Consider the following 21917-nt stretch of genomic DNA (forward strand, 5'->3'; position numbering starts at 1 on the left):
GGAGGAGATGCCCACTACGAGTGCTGGGGTTCATGTGGCGCTAGGCTCCCAGGGAGTGGAGGAGATGCCCACTACGAGTAATGAGGTACAGGAGGGTTTTCATGTGGAGCTAGACTCCCAGATAGTGGAGGAGATGCACACTACGAGTGCTGGGGTTCATGTGGAGCTAGGCTCCCAGGTAGTGGAGGAGATGCCCACTATGAGTAATGAGGTTCAGGTGGGGCTAGTCTCCCAGGTAGTGGAGGAGAATGATGAGGTGCAAGTGGGGAGTGTTGAAAGGGATGTGGTAGAGGGGAGTCAGTTGTCTGTGGTCTCAGCTGAGGATCAGGAGAAGGATATGGATATCTCTTTTGATATGATATCTGCTGGTGAGGACTCAGTTTATGATCTAGAGGAGGTAAATTAGTTTCTGGATCAAACTTTTGGGAAATCTGTCAAATTGGCAGATTATTTTGATGTTGATACATTTGTGAGGTCAGCTGTGATGTTACAGAAGACGGTGGGGTTAGACCAATTGAGTGAAAAGAAGCGGTTTCGCTTGAGGAAATGTGTTACTGCTGTTGCAGCAGCAAAAGGTGGTGGGAAACGTGGTCAGGTTGAGAGAAGATTAAAATAATGATGATGATCATGCTTCATAGGGTGTTTTTTTTCTCCTTGGTTTCTCTGTGGTTTCTTCTGCTTTTCTTTTCTCTTTTCTATATGGAGGTACTAAGGGGAGGTTCTCTCAATATTTATGGGGGAAGGGACAGGAATACGAGGGCTTGGGTATTAGAAGTAATAAAACAGAAAAGGCTTAATGTAGTTTTTCTACAGGAGACTCATAGTGATGAGGAAAATGAGGTTGACTGGGTATGTGGTGGGAGGGGCAGCATGTAATCTTGTTTTCCTCAGGTTTAGGGGTGACTGTGGTATCTACAACAGAGATTGTTAAGGGTCGGGTTTTATTGGTCAAGGTGGATGTTATGTTTTTTAAAATTATTTTTTTATGTTTATGCTCCTAATGAGGGTACAGAGCGTATTGTTGTTTTTGATCAAATAAAGGAAACCTTAAGACAGTGTGACCAAGAGGGCTGTATGGTCTTATGGGGGGACTGGAACTGGAACTGTACAGTGGATTTTACTAATGATCGCACTGCTGAAGAACCTCACCTGCTGTCAGAAACTTGTCTGTCTGGTTTATTAACTGAGTTTGAGCTTTCTGATGTGTGGAGAGTACGGAATGTGAAAGTTAGGCAGTTCACATGGCTAAAAGTTAATGAAGGTTGTGTCAGTGCAGCAAGGTTAGACAGGTTGTATGTTTCTGAGCAATACTGTAGTAGGGTTGGAAGGTGTGCCATTACTCCTGTGGGTTTCTCTGATCATCATATTGTTACTGTTGATATTCACTTGTCCTGTCCACGAAGGTCATCACCTTACTGGTATTTTAATGTTAAATTGTTACATGATGTCATGTTTTGTGAAAGGTTTGTGTTGTTTTGGAGAAAATGGAGTGTTACAAAAGGGAATTTTGAGTCCTTGAGACGATGGTGGGAGGTTGGGAAGGCCCAAATACGAGTATTTTGTCAACAGTATACTGCTCTGTCTCGTATTGAAGTAAAAGAGACTATCAGGGGCCTTGAACAGGACATCAAATCTATTGAATTGAAGCTGCTCACTCAGAACGACCCTGGACTAGTCATGAACTTACAGGACAAGAGACAGGTCGTTTCTACATGAAAGATTGAAGGGTGCCTTGATTAGGTCTCGTTTCGCTTCCCTCAAGGATATGGATGCTCCTAGCACTTTTTTTAAAAACCTAGCACAGTCAACATTGCAACGTAAACAGATAGTCTGCCTTCGTCTCCCTGATGGGAAGGTGACCACGGATGACAGTGAAATGTGTCAACATGCCATGGATTTCTACTCTGCCCTCTATAAGGCGGGAGGATTGTGACTCTCTGTGTACTGAACAGTTGTTACATGGACTTCCTCAATTGGGACCTGAGCAGAGAGCTGCTTTGGACTCTGACATTACTCTGCAGGAGCTGTCCACAGCAGTTATGCAGCTCTCAACAGGCCGAGCCCTTGGCATCGATGGTTTACCATCTGAGTTTTATAAGCACTTTTGGGGGTCTATTGGGGTGAATTTTTATGAAGTGGTGTGTGAATCCTTTCATGAGGGTTCTCTTCCTTTATCCTGTCAACGTGCAGTGCTTTCACTGTTGCCAAAAAAGGGGGATTTGGCTCTCATAAAAAATTGAGAGAACTGTTGCTTTGCTGTGCGCAAAATATAAAATTGTATTTAAATGTCTCTCAAACAGGTTGAAAGAGTATCTGGGATTGTTGGTCCACAAGGACCAGTCTTACTGTGTACCTGACCACTCTATTGTTGACAACTTGTTTCTGATAAGAGATGTTTTAGACATGTGTAAACTGTCTGATGTAAATGTGGGTTTACTTTCGTTGGATCAGGAGAAGGCTTTTGACCATGTGGACCACCAGTACTTGTTTAAAACAATGAAAGCCTTTGGGTTTGGGGATGTTTTTTTAGTCTTGGATGAGTTTATTGTATGCTGGGGCCTCGTCTATGGTGAAGGTGGGGGGTGGTTTGAGTTGCCCCATCCCTGTCCAAAGGGCATCAGGCAGGGATGCCCAATTTCAGGGCAGTTATATAGTCTGGCAATTGAACCAATGCTTTGATTTTTAAGAGCGAAGCTTACAGGTTTCTCTGTGCCAGGTGTAATGAAGGGTCCCACGATAGCACTGTCTGCGTATGCAGATGACATGACAGTTTTTATTACAGGGGGTGAGGATGTTAAGGTTCTCTCAAATGCTTTAAAGGTGTATGAGGGGGCCTCCTCAGCTAGAGTCAATTGGGAAAAGAGTGAATCACTGTGGACAGGTCAGCTTCAGACGGGGTCTGCTCCACGGTTATCAGGGGGGCTTCAGTGGGGCAGAGAAGGGATGAAGATATTGGGGATTTTGCTAGGCTCCGATGTCTTTCAGAAAAATAACTGGGAGGGTGTAGTGGAGAAAGTGTGAGCCAGACTGTCAAGGTGGAAATGGGTTCTGCCCCAGCTGTCTTATAGAGGAAGGGTCCTGGTAGCTAATAATCTTGCTGCCTCTACCCTGTGCCACAGACTAATGATTTTACTGCCACCGTCTGTTACAAGAGCTTCAGAGGACCCTTGTGAATTTCTTCTGGCCTGGACAACACTGGATTAAAGCTGCGGCCCTGTACCTGCCACTGCACGAGGGTGGGCAAGGCCTGGTGGACATTTCCTCTAGGATCATGGCTTTCCGGCTTCAAGGAGCCCAGAGACTGTTGTACAGTGACGGTTCTAGCTGGGTCGACACAGCCTATACTTTGATGAGGAGAGCAGGCTGTTTGGGCTTAGACAAGCACATTTTTATCTTAAAGCTGGAGGGGTGTGATTTGTCTGGCCTAACTCCATTCTATGAGTCTGTCATGCAGGCTTGGAGAGTTCTTGACAAGTCCCGTAAGGCCGGCATGCCACCAGGGATGTGGCTTTTTGAAGAGCCTCTTTTTTACAACACTGCCATCCAGTCCTGTGCTCTGGGTTCAGCCAGCCTACGTTCATGCCTGTTAGGTGTGGGGTGTACCAAGCTGGGTCATTTGATGCAGAGCAGGAGCAGATTGTTGGAGGAGCTGGGAGAAAGAGCAGGGATCCGGTAATCTCGCTTACTGAGGAAGGTCGTCACTGAGGTCTGTGACTCCTTGCCAGTACTTCATCTGCAGTATGTGACTGACACTTCCAATTCTGATCGGTGGACGGAGGGTCTGTATTATGTGTTCCCTGCACTGATTGTTAGTGCTGCGGTGGGGGCATTCGAGGACAATGTGGGGATGCTGCTTTCCTTCGATACCCCGGAGCTGGGGGAGTTCAAGGAGGTTGGAAAGAAGGCCATGTACAGAATATGTGTAAAAGTGTCCCATGCCTCTTCCCTGGAAGGGGTCAAATCAACGAGGTGGGCGGGTGTGTTTGGTCCAGGTGCATCCCCAAAAGGCTGTTGGCGATCACCATACACACTGCCTATTGAGAAGAGGACAGCTGATCTCCAATGGAGGATAATACATGGAACTATAGCCACCAATATGTATCTGGAACTGAGTGAGTGCAAACTCTGGCACATCTGTTCTTACAGTGTCCCAGGTTGGTCGGGATGATTGACCTGATCACTTCTTGTTTCTCAGCTCTGGGAGAGGTTTTCTCTTCCCAACTGTTTATATTTGGGCTAAAGTACAGGTTTAGTCAAAAGGGTGTAGTTGAGGCCTCCCGTGTGGCGCAGTGGTTAAGGGCGCTGTACTGCAGCGCCAGCTGTGCCACCAGAGACTCTGGGTTTGCGCCCAGGCTCTGTCGTAACCGTCTGCGACCGGGAGGTCCGTGGGGCGACGCACAATTGGCCTAGCGTCGTCCGGGTTAGGGAGGGGTTGGCCGGTAGGGATATCCTTGTCTCATCGCGCACCAGCGACTCCTGTGGTGGGCCGGGCGCAGTGCACGCTAACCAAGGTTGCCAGGTGCACGGTGTTTCCTCCGACACATTGGTGCGGCTGGCTTCCGGGTTGGATGAGCACTGTGTTAAGAAGCAGTGCTGCTTGGTTGGGTTGTGTATAGGAGGACGCATGACTTTCAACCTTCGTCTCTCCTGAGCCCGTACGGGAGTTGTAGCGATGAGACAAGATAGTAGCTACTAAAACAATTGGATACCACGAAATTGGGGAGAAAACGAGGTAAAATAGAAAAAAAGGATGTAGTTGTGTTGCTTAATTTAGTGTTAGGGGCAGCTAAATTAGCGATATGGAAGACCCGAAAGAACAGGGGTCAGTGGATGTGGTGGGAATGCTGGAGGGAATGTTTGCAGCAAGACTGAGGGTTGAGTCTGCGTATTATAAACTGGTCAACAATATTGATCTGTTTTTGAGTATATGGGGTATTCAGAGGCTGTTGTGTTTAGTTACCGTGGAGGAGGATTTGGAGTTGTGTTTTTAATTGATGTGTAACTGTGGTTTTGTATGAGTATTTATTGTGTTGTGGGCTCCCAGACCCAATAAAGATTATTTCAACTTTCTCGCTCCCTGAATACATAATACCTAACCACTAGGCTCTCTTCTAGACCTGAAAGGATCGGTTAGGTTGCACCTTGTGATTCACCTTGGCTTCTGATTTGCTGGGGTGGCTTGAACCTATCCAATCATTTCCGACTTACAGGAAAGTCTAGGAGAGTCTATGGAATTCAGCATCGCTCTCTCCAAACCTGTTTGTGTATGTGTATGTTTGTGTATGTGTGTAGGGCACAGAGAGTGGTTGGAGATTGCATTTGCATATTCAGTGCTCTGAGGCCGCTGCCTATTCCAGCATCTCTCTACGTGTTTGAGGATATGTGTTTCACACACAGCTTTGTTAGTGGCAGGCACAAAAACAGATGTGTGTGAATGAGTGCATGCTCTCCGGTTTTTTATGCAGGCATTTTTTTGCAGGCATTCTATTTCATATGGCTGCTGTGCTGTAGTGTATGAGTGTAGAGAGATGGTGTAGAGAGTGTTTGAGTGTAGAGAGATGGTGTAGAGAGTGTATGAGTGTAGAGAGATGGTGGAGTGAGTGTATGAGTGTAGAGAGATTATGTAGTGAGTGTATGAGTGTAGAGAGATGGTGCAGTGAGTGTATGAGTGTAGAGAGATGGTGTCGAGAGTGTATGAGTGTAGAGAGATGGTGTAGAGAGTGTTTGAGTGTAGAGAGATGGTGGAGTGAGTGTATGAGTGTAGAGAGATTATGTAGAGAGTGTATGAGTGTAGAGAGATGGTGTAGAGAGTGTATGAGTGTAGAGAGATGGTGTAGAGAGTGTATGAGTGTAGAGAGATGGTGTAGTGAGTGTTTAAGTGTAGAGAGATGGTGTAGAGAGTGTATGAGTGTAGAGAGATGGTGTAGAGAGTGTATGAGTGTAGAGAGATGGTGGAGTGAGTGTATGAGTGTAGAGAGATTATGTAGAGAGTGTATGAGTGTAGAGAGATGGTGTAGAGAGTGTATGAGTGTAGAGAGATGGTGTAGAGAGTGTATGAGTGTAGAGAGATGGTGTAGAGAGTGTATGAGTGTAGAGAGATGGTGTAGTGAGTGTATGAGTGTAGAGAGATGGTGTAGTGAGTGTATGAGTGTAGAGAGATGGTGTAGTGAGTGTATGAGTGTAGAGAGATGGTGGAGTGAGTGTATGAGTGTAGAGAGATGATGTAGTGAGTGTATGAGTGTAGAGAGATGGTGTAGAGAGTGTATGAGTGTAGAGAGATGGTGTAGAGAGTGTATGAGTGTAGAGAGATGGTGTAGAGAGTGTAGAGAGATGGTGTAGTGAGTGTATGAGTGTAGAGAGATGGTGGAGTGAGTGTATGAGTGTAGAGAGATGGTGTAGTGAGTGTATGAGTGTAGAGAGATGGTGTAGAGAGTGTATGAGTGTAGAGAGATGATGTAGTGAGTGTATGAGTGTAGAGAGATGGTGTAGAGAGTGTATGAGTGTAGAGAGATGGTGTAGAGAGTGTATGAGTGTAGAGAGATGGTGTAGAGAGTGTAGAGAGATGGTGTAGTGAGTGTATGAGTGTAGAGAGATGGTGGAGTGAGTGTATGAGTGTAGAGAGATGGTGTAGTGAGTGTATGAGTGTAGAGAGATGGTGTAGAGAGTGTATGAGTGTAGAGAGATGATGTAGTGAGTGTATGAGTGTAGAGAGATGGTGTAGAGAGTGTATGAGTGTAGAGAGATGGTGTAGAGAGTGTATGAGTGTAGAGAGATGGTGTAGAGAGTGTATGAGTGTAGAGAGATGGTGTAGTGAGTGTATAAGTGTAGAGAGATGGTGGAGTGAGTGTATGAGTGTAGAGAGATTATGTAGTGAGTGTATGAGTGTAGAGAGATGGTGTAGAGAGTGTATGAGTGTAGAGAGATGGTGTAGAGAGTGTATGAGTGTAGAGAGAGGGTGTAGAGAGTGTATGAGTGTAGAGAGATGGTGTAGTGAGTGTATGAGTGTAGAGAGATGATGTAGAGAGTGTATGAGTGTAGAGAGATGGTGTAGTGAGTGTATGAGTGTAGAGAGATGGTTTAGAGAGTGTATGAGTGTAGAGAGATGATGTAGAGAGTGTATGAGTGTAGAGAGCTGGTGTAGTGAGTGTAGAGAGATGATGTAGAGATTGTATGAGTGTAGAGAGATGGTGTAGTGAGTGTATGAGTGTAGAGAGATGGTGTAGAGAGTGTATGTGTGTAGAGAGATGGTGTAGAGAGTGTATGTGTGTAGAGAGATGGTGTAGTGAGTGTATGAGTGTAGAGAGATGATGTAGAGAGTGTATGAGTGTAGAGAGATGGTGGAGTGAGTGTATGAGTGTAGAGAGATTATGTAGAGAGTGTATGAGTGTAGAGAGATGGTGGAGTGAGTGTATGAGTGTAGAGAGATTATGTAGAGAGTGTATGAGTGTAGAGAGATGGTGTAGAGAGTGTATGAGTGTAGAGAGATGGTGTAGTGAGTGTATGAGTGTAGAGAGATGGTGTAGAGAGTGTATGTGTGTAGAGAGATGGTGTAGTGAGTGTATGAGTGTAGAGAGATGATGTAGAGAGTGTATGAGTGTAGAGAGATGGTGGAGTGAGTGTATGAGTGTAGAGAGATTATGTAGAGAGTGTATGAGTGTAGAGAGATGGTGTAGAGAGTGTATGAGTGTAGAGAGATGGTGTAGAGAGTGTATGAGTGTAGAGAGATAGTGTAGAGAGTGTATGAGTGTAGAGAGATGGTGTAGAGAGTGTATGAGTGTAGAGAGATGGTGTAGTGAGTGTATGAGTGTAGAGAGCTGGTGTAGTGAGTGTAGAGAGATGATGTAGAGATTGTATGAGTGTAGAGAGATGGTGTAGTGAGTGTATGAGTGTAGAGAGATGGTGTAGAGAGTGTATGTGTGTAGAGAGATGGTGTAGTGAGTGTATGAGTGTAGAGAGATGATGTAGAGAGTGTATGAGTGTAGAGAGATGGTGGAGTGAGTGTATGAGTGTAGAGAGATTATGTAGAGAGTGTATGAGTGTAGAGATATGGTGTAGAGAGTGTATGAGTGTAGAGAGATGGTGTAGAGAGTGTATGAGTGTAGAGAGATAGTGTAGAGAGTGTATGAGTGTAGAGAGATGGTGTAGAGAGTGTATGAGTGTAGAGAGATAGTGTAGAGAGTGTATGAGTGTAGATAGATGGTGTAGAGAGTGTATGAGTGTAGAGAGATGGTGTAGAGAGTGTATGAGTGTAGAGAGATGGTGTAGTGAGTGTATGAGTGTAGAGAGATGGTGTAGAGAGTGTATGAGTGTAGAGAGATGGTGTAGAGAGTGTATGAGTGTAGAGAGATGCTGTAGAGAGTGTATGAGTGTAGAGAGATAGTGTAGAGAGTGTATGAGTGTAGAGAGATGGTGTAGAGAGTGTATGAGTGTAGAGAGATGGTGTAGAGAGTGTATGAGTGTAGAGAGATGGTGTAGAGAGTGTATGAGTGTAGAGGGATGGTGTAGTGAGTGTATGAGTGTAGAGAGCTGGTGTAGTGAGTGTAGAGAGATGATGTAGAGATTGTATGAGTGTAGAGAGATGGTGTAGTGAGTGTATGAGTGTAGAGAGATGGTGGAGTGAGTGTATGAGTGTAGAGAGATGGTGTAGTGAGTGTATGAGTGTAGAGAGATGGTGTAGAGAGTGTATGAGTGTAGAGAGATGATGTAGTGAGTGTATGAGTGTAGAGAGATGGTGTAGAGAGATGAGTGTAGAGAGATGGTGTAGAGAGTGTATGAGTGTAGAGAGATGGTGTAGAGAGTGTATGAGTGTAGAGAGATGGTGTAGTGAGTGTATAAGTGTAGAGAGATGGTGGAGTGAGTGTATGAGTGTAGAGAGATTATGTAGTGAGTGTATGAGTGTAGAGAGATGGTGTAGAGAGTGTATGAGTGTAGAGAGATGGTGTAGAGAGTGTATGAGTGTAGAGAGATGGTGTAGAGAGTGTATGAGTGTAGAGAGATGGTGTAGTGAGTGTATGAGTGTAGAGAGATGATGTAGAGAGTGTATGAGTGTAGAGAGATGGTGTAGTGAGTGTATGAGTGTAGAGAGATGGTTTAGAGAGTGTATGAGTGTAGAGAGAGATGATGTAGAGAGTGTATGAGTGTAGAGAGATGGTGTAGTGAGTGTATGAGTGTAGAGAGATGATGTAGAGAGTGTATGAGTGTAGAGAGATGGTGTAGTGAGTGTATGAGTGTAGAGAGATGGTGTAGAGAGTGTATGTGTGTAGAGAGATGGTGTAGTGAGTGTATGAGTGTAGAGAGATGATGTAGAGAGTGTATGAGTGTAGAGAGATGGTGGAGTGAGTGTATGAGTGTAGAGAGATTATGTAGAGAGTGTATGAGTGTAGAGAGATGGTGTAGAGAGTGTATGAGTGTAGAGAGATGGTGTAGTGAGTGTATGAGTGTAGAGAGATGGTGTAGAGAGTGTATGTGTGTAGAGAGATGGTGTAGTGAGTGTATGAGTGCAGAGAGATGATGTAGAGAGTGTATGAGTGTAGAGAGATGGTGGAGTGAGTGTATGAGTGTAGAGAGATTATGTAGAGAGTGTATGAGTGTAGAGAGATGGTGTAGAGAGTGTATGAGTGTAGAGAGATGGTGTAGAGAGTGTATGAGTGTAGAGAGATAGTGTAGAGAGTGTATGAGTGTAGAGAGATGGTGTAGAGAGTGTATGAGTGTAGAGAGATGGTGTAGTGAGTGTATGAGTGTAGAGAGCTGGTGTAGTGAGTGTAGAGAGATGATGTAGAGATTGTATGAGTGTAGAGAGATGGTGTAGTGAGTGTATGAGTGTAGAGAGATGGTGTAGAGAGTGTATGTGTGTAGAGAGATGGTGTAGAGAGTGTATGAGTGTAGAGAGATGGTGTAGAGAGTGTATGAGTGTAGAGAGATGGTGTAGTGAGTGTATAAGTGTAGAGAGATGGTGGAGTGAGTGTATGAGTGTAGAGAGATTATGTAGTGAGTGTATGAGTGTAGAGAGATGGTGTAGAGAGTGTATGAGTGTAGAGAGATGGTGTAGAGAGTGTATGAGTGTAGAGAGAGGGTGTAGAGAGTGTATGAGTGTAGAGAGATGGTGTAGTGAGTGTATGAGTGTAGAGAGATGATGTAGAGAGTGTATGAGTGTAGAGAGATGGTGTAGTGAGTGTATGAGTGTAGAGAGATGGTTTAGAGAGTGTATGAGTGTAGAGAGATGATGTAGAGAGTGTATGCGTGTAGAGAGCTGGTGTAGTGAGTGTAGAGAGATGATGTAGAGATTGTATGAGTGTAGAGAGATGGTGTAGTGAGTGAATGAGTGTAGAGAGATGGTGTAGAGAGTGTATGTGTGTAGAGAGATGGTGTAGAGAGTGTATGTGTGTAGAGAGATGGTGTAGAGAGTGTATGTGTGTAGAGAGATGGTGTAGAGAGTGTATGTGTGTAGAGAGATGGTGTAGTGAGTGTATGAGTGTAGAGAGATGATGTAGAGAGTGTATGAGTGTAGAGAGATGGTGGAGTGAGTGTATGAGTGTAGAGAGATTATGTAGAGAGTGTATGAGTGTAGAGAGATGGTGGAGTGAGTGTATGAGTGTAGAGAGATGGTGTAGAGAGTGTATGTGTGTAGAGAGATGGTGTAGAGAGTGTATGTGTGTAGAGAGATGGTGTAGTGAGTGTATGAGTGTAGAGAGATGATGTAGAGAGTGTATGAGTGTAGAGAGATGGTGGAGTGAGTGTATGAGTGTAGAGAGAGATTATGTAGAGAGTGTATGAGTGTAGAGAGATGGTGGAGTGAGTGTATGAGTGTAGAGAGATTATGTAGAGAGTGTATGAGTGTAGAGAGATGGTGTAGAGAGTGTATGAGTGTAGAGAGATGGTGTAGTGAGTGTATGAGTGTAGAGAGATGGTGTAGAGAGTGTATGAGTGTAGAGAGATGGTGTAGAGAGTGTATGAGTGTAGAGAGATGCTGTAGAGAGTGTATGAGTGTAGAGAGATAGTGTAGAGAGTGTATGAGTGTAGAGAGATGGTGTAGAGAGTGTATGAGTGTAGAGAGATGGTGTAGAGAGTGTATAAGTGTAGAGAGATGGTGTAGAGAGTGTATGAGTGTAGAGGGATGGTGTAGTGAGTGTATGAGTGTAGAGAGCTGGTGTAGTGAGTGTAGAGAGATGATGTAGAGATTGTATGAGTGTAGAGAGATGGTGTAGTGAGTGTATGAGTGTAGAGAGATGGTGGAGTGAGTGTATGAGTGTAGAGAGATGATGTAGTGAGTGTATGAGTGTAGAGAGATGGTGTAGAGAGTGTATGAGTGTAGAGAGATGGTGTAGAGAGTGTATGAGTGTAGAGAGATGGTGTAGAGAGTGTATGAGTGTAGAGAGATGGTGTAGTGAGTGTATAAGTGTAGAGAGATGGTGGAGTGAGTGTATGAGTGTAGAGAGATTATGTAGTGAGTGTATGAGTGTAGAGAGATGGTGTAGAGAGTGTATGAGTGTAGAGAGATGGTGTAGAGAGTGTATGAGTGTAGAGAGATGGTGTAGAGAGTGTATGAGTGTAGAGAGATGGTGTAGTGAGTGTATGAGTGTAGAGAGATGATGTAGAGAGTGTATGAGTGTAGAGAGATGGTGTAGTGAGTGTATGAGTGTAGAGAGATGGTTTAGAGAGTGTATGAGTGTAGAGAGATGATGTAGAGAGTGTATGAGTGTAGAGAGCTGGTGTAGTGAGTGTAGAGAGATGATGTAGAGATTGTATGAGTGTAGAGAGATGGTGTAGTGAGTGTATGAGTGTAGAGAGATGGTGTAGAGAGTGTATGTGTGTAGAGAGATGGTGTAGTGAGTGTATGAGTGTAGAGAGATGATGTAGAGAGTGTATGAGTGTAGAGAGATGGTGGAGTGAGTGTATGAGTGTAGAGAGATTATGTAGAGAGTGTATGAGTGTAGAGAGATGGTGTAGAGAGTGTATGAGTGTAGAGAGATGGTGTAGTGAGTGTATGAGTGTAGAGAGATGGTGTAGAGAGTGTATGTGTGTAGAGAGATGGTGTAGTGAGTGTATGAGTGCAGAGATGATGATGTAGAGAGTGTATGAGTGTAGAGAGATGGTGGAGTGAGTGTATGAGTGTAGAGAGATTATGTAGAGAGTGTATGAGTGTAGAGAGATGGTGTAGAGAGTGTATGAGTGTAGAGAGATGGTGTAGAGAGTGTATGAGTGTAGAGAGATAGTGTAGAGAGTGTATGAGTGTAGAGAGATGGTGTAGAGAGTGTATGAGTGTAGAGAGATGGTGTAGTGAGTGTATGAGTGTAGAGAGCTGGTGTAGTGAGTGTAGAGAGATGATGTAGAGATTGTATGAGTGTAGAGAGATGGTGTAGTGAGTGTATGAGTGTAGAGAGATGGTGTAGAGAGTGTATGTGTGTAGAGAGATGGTGTAGTGAGTGTATGAGTGTAGAGAGATGATGTAGAGAGTGTATGAGTGTAGAGAGATGGTGGAGTGAGTGTATGAGTGTAGAGAGATTATGTAGAGAGTGTATGAGTGTAGAGAGATGGTGTAGAGAGTGTATGAGTGTAGAGAGATGGTGTAGAGAGTGTATGAGTGTAGAGAGATAGTGTAGAGAGTGTATGAGTGTAGAGAGATGGTGTAGAGAGTGTATGAGTGTAGAGAGATAGTGTAGAGAGTGTATGAGTGTAGAGAGATGGTGTAGAGAGTGTATGAGTGTAGAGAGATGGTGTAGAGAGTGTATGAGTGTAGAGAGATGGTGTAGTGAGTGTATGAGTGTAGAGAGATGGTGTAGAGAGTGTATGAGTGTAGAGAGATGGTGTAGAGAGTGTATGAGTGTAGAGAGATGGTGTAGAGAGTGTATGAGTGTAGAGAGATGCTGTAGAGAGTGTATGAGTGTAGAGAGATGGTGTAGAGAGTGTATGAGTGTAGAGAGATGGTGTAGAGAGTGTATGAGTGTAGAGAGATGGTGTAGAGAGTGTATGAGTGTAGAGAGATGGTGTAGAGAGTGTATGAGTGTAGAGAGATGGTGTAGAGAGTGTATGAGTGTAGAGAGATGGTGTAGTGAGTGTATGAGTGTAGAGAGATGATGTAGAGAGTGTATGAGTGTAGAGAGATGGTGTAGTGAGTGTATGAGTGTAGAGAGATGGTGTAGAGAGTGTATGAGTGTAGAGAGATGATGTAGAGAGTGTATGAGTGTAGAGAGCTGTTGTAGTGATGCTAGAGAGATGATGTAGAGATTGTATGAGTGTAGAGAGATGGTGTAGTGAGTGTATGCGTGTGGAGAGATGGTGTAGAGAGTGTATGAGTGTAGAGAGATGGTGTAGTGAGTGTATGAGTGTAGAAAGATGGTGTAGAGAGTGTATGAGTGTAGAGAGATGGTGTAGTGAGTGTATGAGTGTAGAGAGATGGTGTAGAGAGTGTATGAGTGTAGAGAGATGGTGTAGAGAGTGTATGAGTGTAGAGAGATGGTGTAGAGAGTGTATGAGTGTAGAGAGATGGTGTAGAGAGTGTATGAGTGTAGAGAGATGGTGTAGAGAGTGTATGAGTGTAGAGAGATGGTGTAGTGAGTGTATGAGTGTAGAGAGATGGTGTAGAGAGTGTATGAGTGTAGAGAGATGGTGTAGAGAGTGTATGAGTGTAGAGAGATGGTGTAGAGAGTGTATGAGTGTAGAGAGATGGTGTAGAGAGTGTATGAGTGTAGAGAGATGATGTAGTGAGTGTATGAGTGTGGAGAGATGGTGTAGTGAGTGTATGAGTGTAGAGAGATGGTGTAGAGAGTGTATGAGTGTAGAGAGATGGTGGAGTGAGTGTATGAGTGTAGAGAGATGGTGGAGTGAGTGTATGAGTGTAGAGAGATGGTGTAGAGAGTGTATGAGTGTAGAGAGATGGTGTAGAGAGTGTATGAGTGTAGAGAGATGGTGTAGAGAGTGTATGAGTGTAGAGAGATGATGTAGTGAGTGTATGAGTGTAGAGAGATGGTGTAGAGAGTGTATGAGTGTAGAGAGATGGTGTAGTGAGTGTATGAGTGTGGAGAGATGGTGTAGTGAGTGTATGAGTGTAGAGAGATGGTGTAGAGAGTGTATGAGTGTAGAGAGATGGTGTAGAGAGTGTATGATTGTAGAGAGATGGTGTAGAGAGTGTATGAGTGTAGAGAGATGGTGTAGAGAGTGTATGAGTGTAGAGAGATGATGTAGTGAGTGTATGAGTGTGGAGAGATGGTGTAGTGAGTGTATGAGTGTAGAGAGATGGTGTAGAGAGTGTATGAGTGTAGAGAGATGGTGGAGTGAGTGTATGAGTGTAGAGAGATGGTGTAGAGAGTGTATGATTGTAGAGAGATGGTGTAGTGAGTGTATGAGTGTAGAGAGATGGTGTAGAGAGTGTATGAGTGTAGAGAGATGGTGTAGAGAGTGTATGAGTGTAGAGAGATGGTGTAGAGAGTGTATGAGTGTAGAGAGATGGTGTAGAGAGTGTATGAGTGTAGAGAGATGATGTAGTGAGTGTATGAGTGTGGAGAGATGGTGTAGTGAGTGTATGAGTGTAGAGAGATGGTGTAGAGAGTGTATGATTGTAGAGAGATGGTGTAGTGAGTGTATGAGTGTAGAGAGATGGTGTAGAGAGTGTATGAGTGTAGAGAGATGATGTAGTGAGTGTATGAGTGTGGAGAGATGGTGTAGTGAGTGTATGAGTGTAGAGAGATGGTGTAGAGAGTGTATGAGTGTAGAGAGATGGTGGAGTGAGTGTATGAGTGTAGAGAGATGGTGTAGAGAGTGTATGATTGTAGAGAGATGGTGTAGTGAGTGGATGAGTGTAGAGAGATGGTGTAGAGAGTGTATGAGTGTAGAGAGATGGTGTAGAGAGTGTATGAGTGTAGAGAGATGGTGTAGAGAGTGTATGAGTGTAGAGAGATGGTGTAGAGAGTGTTTGAGTGTAGAGAGATGATGTAGTGAGTGTATGAGTGTGGAGAGATGGTGTAGTGAGTGTATGAGTGTAGAGAGATGGTGTAGAGAGTGTATGAGTGTAGAGAGATGGTGGAGTGAGTGTATGAGTGTAGAGAGATGGTGTAGAGAGTGTATGATTGTAGAGAGATGGTGTAGTGAGTGTATGAGTGTAGAGAGATGGTGTAGTGAGTGTATGAGTGTAGAGAGATGGTGTAGAGAGTGTATGAGTGTAGAGAGATGGTGTAGAGAGTGTATGAGTGTAGAGAGATGGTGGAGTGAGTGTATGAGTGTAGAGAGATGGTGGAGTGAGTGTATGAGTGTAGAGAGATGGTGTAGAGAGTGTATGATTGTAGAGAGATGGTGTAGTGAGTGTATGAGTGTAGAGAGATGGTGTAGTGAGTGTATGAGTGTAGAGAGATGGTGTAGAGAGTGTATGAGTGTAGAGAGATGGTGTAGAGAGTGTATGAGTGTAGAGAGATGGTGTAGAGAGTGTATGAGTGTAGAGAGATGGTGTAGTGAGTGTATGAGTGTAGAGAGATGGTGTAGTGAGTGTATGAGTGTAGAGAGATGGTGTAGAGAGTGTATGAGTGTAGAGAGATGGTGTAGAGAGTGTATGAGTGTAGAGAGATGGTGTAGTGAGTGTATGAGTGTAGAGAGATGGTGTAGAGAGTGTATGAGTGTAGAGAGATGGTGTAGAGAGTGTATGAGTGTAGAGAGATGGTGTAGTGAGTGTATGAGTGTAGAGAGATGGGGTAGAGAGTGTATGAGTGTAGAGAGATGGTGTAGAGAGTGTATGAGTGTAGAGAGATGGTGTAGTGAGTGTATGAGTGTAGAGAGATGGTGTAGTGAGTGTATGAGTGTAGAGAGATGGTGTAGAGAGTGTATGAGTGTAGAGAGATGGTGTAGAGAGTGTATGAGTGTAGAGAGATGGTGTAGTGAGTGTATGAGTGTAGAGAGATGGTGTAGAGAGTGTATGAGTGTAGAGAGATGGTGTAGTGAGTGTATGAGTGTAGAGAGATGGTGTAGAGAGTGTATGAGTGTGGAGAGATGGTGTGTTTGACTGCTTATTTAAACTGACATTGTGTGTGAACAGTTCGAGTGCAGCTGCAGCAGTCGGCTGGCTGCTCCATTTACTGATCTGGTTCATATTATTTTTCCTCACTGCTTTTTCTTGACTTTGTTTTTCAGCCTAATGGATCCAATTGGAACAACACTACAAGGCGAAGGCTCAATGAATTCAATCTTCATGGGTACCTTTTTTTCTAAAGCTACTACAATCGTTTTAACTAACAAACTAAGTATTCTGACACACAATGTTTGCATGCATGACTGATCAAATCTCAGTGGGATAGAGTGAGTGTGACTGTCATAGTGGGACTGTCATAGTGACTGTCATAATGTGACTGTTCATCGCTAAGAGTCTAATTGGTTTACTACAGAAGGAGCCAGGGTGTGGATTAGTTTCTATGCCTGTGTTGTGTGTGTGTGTGTGATTTTACCAGACGTGGGTAACAAAATGTGTGTGTGTGTGTGTGTTGTTGACGGCTGTTACCTTCTCCATGAGCTGACGGAGCTGCCGACTGCGCGGGTCTCGGTTACACATGTTCTGGGCCGGGGCCACCACTGTACAGATACACTTCCCATCTGCATCCTGAGCTGAACTGTAGATCTGCCAGCCCTCCTCTGGGCTAGGATAGATAGCCTGCACGGAGACACAGAGAGAGGGTGGTGAGTAAGTGATAGAAAGAGAGAGGGGGAGAGCGACAGGGGGAGAGAGGGAGAATGGAATAGAGAGAGATGCCGTAAAGAAAAGTAAGAAGGGGAAAGAAAGGCGAGGATGTAGAGAGAACAAAATCAAGGGGGGGGGGGGGAGCGGGGCTTACAAAGTAGAGAAAGGGAAGGATGGATCAAAGGACTGTGTGAGAGGAGAGCTTCTAATAAGTTTGGACACAGAGAGGAAATGGAGCTGTATTGGGATCGATAGCGCTGCTCTTTACCAGAGCACCATGGGAGGGGCTGAAAGAATGGATGTCTCTCTTAATAATCCAATCAGGAGAAGTAGTGTACACACACACACACACTCAAGCATTGACATACAGTACAGAAACACACACTCAAGCATTGACATACTGTACAGAAACACACACACACACACGCCTGTAAGAAACACGTACACACACGCAAACATGGCTTTAGTACAACACACACGCATATGGACACAAACCCCCTCACAGAATACAAAGTCAATTGTAATGAGAGAGAGGAGAGCAATACAATTAAGGACACAAGCCAATCGAAAGTGGAGAGAAAGACGATCAGATTAGAATGGTTTGGGGGACAGACAGGAGGACTGTGTTTGGAGTATAAAGTAGCAGCCACCCTGGGAGCCAATGTGTGTTTTTTTTCTCAGAGGCAACAACCATCTCTCTCTCTCTCTCTCTCTCTCTCTCTCTGAATTTTAATGCATGCTGCCAAAGCTCACCACTAATGTGTGTGGTAAACATTAAACAAGATACAGTACATTAACTCTAAATGATGACAGAAACATGATGGCAAACGGCATCAAGCAACATGACTTCTGATAAGTATTGTTACACATTCATTTTTCAAGGTGTTTGGGTGTCAATGTTATTCAAATAGGCAGTCATGTCTTTCTGTCACAGTGGCCTGTCTAGCCAGTTATTGTGAGAAATATTCCTTTCTGTACTCTTTATTATTCCACCTTTACATCATCAAGTTGCACAGAGTTTCCTGCAGCTCAAACTCTCTATTCTGTAGTCTGAGGCTAATCTCTCTCTCTCTCCGTCTCTCTCCCCCTCTCTTTTCCCTTCCCTTCTCTCTTTTCGGCGGCCTAAATGAGAAGTAGGGTGGAGTATGTGTGTGTCTGATCAGTCTGAGACACAGAGAGGAGAACGGATGGGATGTTGGGATCGGGCACGGATGTTGGGCGATTAGGCCTGTCTCGCAGTCGCCGTTCCAATTCCTCCCAAAGGTGTTTGATGGGGTTGAGGTCAGGGCTCTGTGCAGGCAAGTCAAGTTTCTCCACACTGATCTCGACAAATCATTTCTGTATGGAGCTCGCTTTGAGCACAGCGGAAACAGGAAAGAGCCTTCCCAAACTGCTGCCACAAAGTTGGAAGCACAGAATGGTCTAGAATGTCATTGTATGCTGTAGCGTTAATATTTCCCTTCACCGGAACTGAGGGGCCTAGACCAAACCATGAAAAACAGTCAAAGACCAGTATTCCTCCTCCACCAAACTTTACAGTTGGCACTTGTGTATGTCTGCCAGATGGTGAAGCGTGATTCATCACTCCAGAGAACGCGTTTCCACTGCTCCAGAGTCCAGTGACGGCAAGTTTGGAACTCAGTAGTGAGTGTTGAAACCGAGGACAGACGATTTTTACCCGCTTCAGCACTTGGCGGTCCCTTTCTGTGAGCTTGTGTGGCCTACCACTTCGCAGCTAAGCCATTGTTGCTCCTAGATGTTTCAACTTCACAATAACAGCACTTGACCGGGGCAGATATAGCAGGGTAGAAATTTGACGAACTGACTTGTTGGAAAGGTGGAATCCTATGACGGTGCCACGTTGAAAGTCACTGAGCTCTTCAGTAAGGCCATTCTACTGCCAATGTTTGAATATGGAGATTGCATGGCTGTGTGTTCGATTTCATACACCTGTCAGCAACGAGTGTGGCTGAAATAGCCGAATCCACTAATTTGAAGGGGTGTCCACATACTGACTACACCGGCCACTAGAGTGCATCCTCCATCATGCGCATGTTGATTTTGTCCATCCACATCTTACAAAATCATGTTTCTTTACTCCGACTATTAACACTAGAAAAGCTGGGTATCTAGCAATCCCGTTCTGAGACAATACATCCTAACATATAATAAATACATTTCATTTATGCTATTGCAAAAAATTATCACTTTTTTGTTAGTTATCTATGATTAATATCTCCTCATTCATCGTTCAAATACCCAGGTGGGGTTGGATGAACACCAATGAGTAGAATGGAGAGGCTGGACATTAAGTGTCTCAAATAGAGCCAAGATCTAGTTTAGCGCTTGGCTACACAGACATTACACACTTTCACGGGCCCGAGTGGTGTGGCTGAAATGACTGAATAACATGCAGGTGCACATTCATTTTGCACCACTTGCACACGCAACGTGGCCGGTGTGGTTTGCATGTTACTGATCCGTTCCTATTTTCAGTATTCCTCTGCCTAAATGTCAGATCAATTACAGCGGAAATCGCGAAACGATATTATCACGATACTTGGGTGCCGATACGATATATATTGTGATTCTCTCGATTCTGTATGAGTTGCAATTTGATACTGTGATTTCATTGTGTTTTGATGTTCCAAACATATTGCTCACCACATGTCTTCTGTAGAGGGACAAGAGAGAGCCAGGAGAAAACCAGTTGTGATCAGTCATGGAAATAAAAGTGCAGTAAACAAATTGGCTCCCTATTTAAAAAGATGATGGAGAAATACTGGAGTTTGGTGCAGGTACAGCCAATTAGCGCAAAAAACTACTGCGATATTGTCAAAATAATATGTCTGAATAAATATCCCGATATGTATCTATTTTCCCCCGTCACTAGCATTAACACTACAAAGCAAAGTTTCCCTCACTAAAAATTAATTTAAAGTAGGCCAATACTAACAAGCAAATATCTCGATATGAAACTGTGTCCATTTTTCCCCGTCACGAGTCATTAACACTACAAAGCAATATGCAAAACATTAGGCGCAGTAATATTACATGCAGCACATGATGCAGCCTACCATACATGCTCCAGCTGTATATAATCAGCCTAATGATCATGAAACGAATATGCAAGACATCTGGGGCAGCAACACATGTACAACACATGCTCCACCATTGCCCTCATATCCTCTTATCGTCACATCTTCACACATACGGTGACTGTGTTCTCCAGCTAATTCACTGGTGCTGAGAAGGTTCGTGCAGAGTGAGACATCTCCTGTTCATTAATGTTTCATAACACTGACTTTTAAATGAAGAGCTTATTAAAATCAGACACAATTTCATTACTTCTGGAAGTAATTTCCCTCATCCCCCTGTAATGGCAGAGGAGGGAGCAGAGGAGAGGAGGAGGAAACTGGGGGTAGAGGTGCAGCTGCACTAATTTGTCTGGCAGCTTCCGGGGCACAGATACTGTCGATATACGTGTAGACACACACACACAGGAGCTGCATATCTATATCCATGTAAACATCAGCCCCCATAAGCAGCAGTAGTGGTGTGTAGGAGTCTGATCAAAGTGAGTTGACATTTTGTTACACAACACCCACTTATTTATGTAAATATGATTGTTATTAAATTCCCTCTCCCGGGACAAGAACAGGCACATTTACAATGGTTCATCTAGCATCTGTACACACAGTACACACTCACACCATGCATGCTCCCAGCCTCTCATTAGCATTTTAACAGCAATCTCCTGAGCATCAAGGGAAAAGCTATACGCTTCAAATGCCAAGCTTGAATAGTATCTGACTGACTGAGACAGACGGACAGACAGGGAGTTGAATGGAGAACTGTGTATGTAGTACAACATGTATGTTAACATAGGCTTTATGATAAAAGAGCTCTGAATCTACTGAACATTCAGCAAGGTTTAAAGAGGCAGCAAAGCAAGTCCTGACTATAATCCTATTCTGCCACAGTCGACACAGTCACAGACAGATCCAGAAGGGTGTTTGAGGAGAGGAGAGAGGTGCTGCTGGTGTCCCAGAAATGGCTCCATTAGGAGCTGCAGATGACATAGAATATGTAAAGCGGCAGATTTGGGAATGTCACAGTCAATGCTGCCATGCGAAAGCCCATTAAGGAGATGACAACGGTAATAAAAACAGCGGGGGATGGGGGATTACAAATCAAATGGGTCTTAGTCACTAAAATGAAAATTACATTGCTCTTAAGACGTCTGACCTGCCCCCTCCACATGAATCATTTCTAGGATCTCTCCTCTCTCTCTGGGTGGCTCTATTAGACCTGGGTTCAAATAGTATTTGTTTTCTTTTGAATGCTTCAACTGTGCTTGATTAAGCTCGTCTGGCATAATGGAACTAATGGAGAAGGCCCACAAGTGCATATCCCTCCCATCTGGAACTCCAGACAGGCTCAATTAAATACTCTAAGTATTTGAAAGGAAACCAATACAATTTGAACCCGGGTCTGCCACGCCACCACAGCACACCATTCTCACCCCACCAGCCATCCTGCCATGCTAGATTGACAGAGAGATACTTAGACAGAGAGTGAAGGAGGTAGAGAGAGACATGCGGTTAAAAAAAGGCTGACAGAGAAAATAGGAAAAGGGTCTAATTTCAGTGAGAGGGAAGCAATTTCCTCTAGCTGCTGAGCCTGTGGCTTGTCTCTGTCTCTATCTCTATCTCTGCACAGTCAGAAGAGTGAGTGACACATTCAGTACCATACCTGCTGGTGTTGGGGAAGAGGAGAGGTGAGATGAGGAGAGGAGAGAAGGCTGAATTCTTTGTGGCCATCACTGAGCTTATTCATCATTGAACTTTGGTGATTGTGTTGCTTTCTAACCTCTAAACATTGTCCTAAAGAGAAACAGTTAGCAGAGTTTAGATTGAGATTGAACACTAGGAGCTGAGTAGAAAACAGACAAGTGATCGACGGTCTCGTGAATGACCAATGAGGAGATTGGTTACTTATTTGGCATTGATTACCTATGATCAATCTTTGATCACAGACTGATCAATTGAGAACTCAACAGACCTGTGGGTGATGTCACAGTGTCTCTATCAAGGTGACCCAATCTCCTGCAGTACCACCACCCCGCCACTGGCATCTCTACCTCCTCAAAACTCGACTAAATTCAGCAAAAAAAGAAACATCCCTTTCTCAGGACCCTGTCTTTCAAAGATACTTTGTAAAAATCCAAATAACTTCACGGATCTTCATTGTAGAGGTGTTG

The 21917-nt window shown here is 44.1% G+C and overlaps 1 protein-coding gene across 4 annotated transcripts in view; it reads right to left on the reverse strand.

The window, feature by feature from the left end:
• The window catches only part of LOC139422230 (olfactomedin 2a), a 113500-nt gene that overhangs the window by 23652 nt on the left and 67931 nt on the right, over window positions 1-21917 (reverse strand). For all 4 annotated transcript variants that reach the window (XR_011635715.1, XR_011635714.1, XM_071173401.1 and 1 more), the window contains exon 2: window positions 16478-16627. Coding sequence is in view for 2 of the 4 variants with exons in the window: in XM_071173401.1 (XP_071029502.1) it covers window positions 16478-16627 (150 nt within the window). In the remaining 2 variants the exon portion in view is untranslated. The remainder of the gene's footprint in view (window positions 1-16477; window positions 16628-21917) is intronic.

This window comes from Oncorhynchus clarkii, chromosome 12 (assembly GCF_045791955.1).
Source record: "Oncorhynchus clarkii lewisi isolate Uvic-CL-2024 chromosome 12, UVic_Ocla_1.0, whole genome shotgun sequence".
Lineage (NCBI taxonomy): Eukaryota > Metazoa > Chordata > Actinopteri > Salmoniformes > Salmonidae > Oncorhynchus > Oncorhynchus clarkii.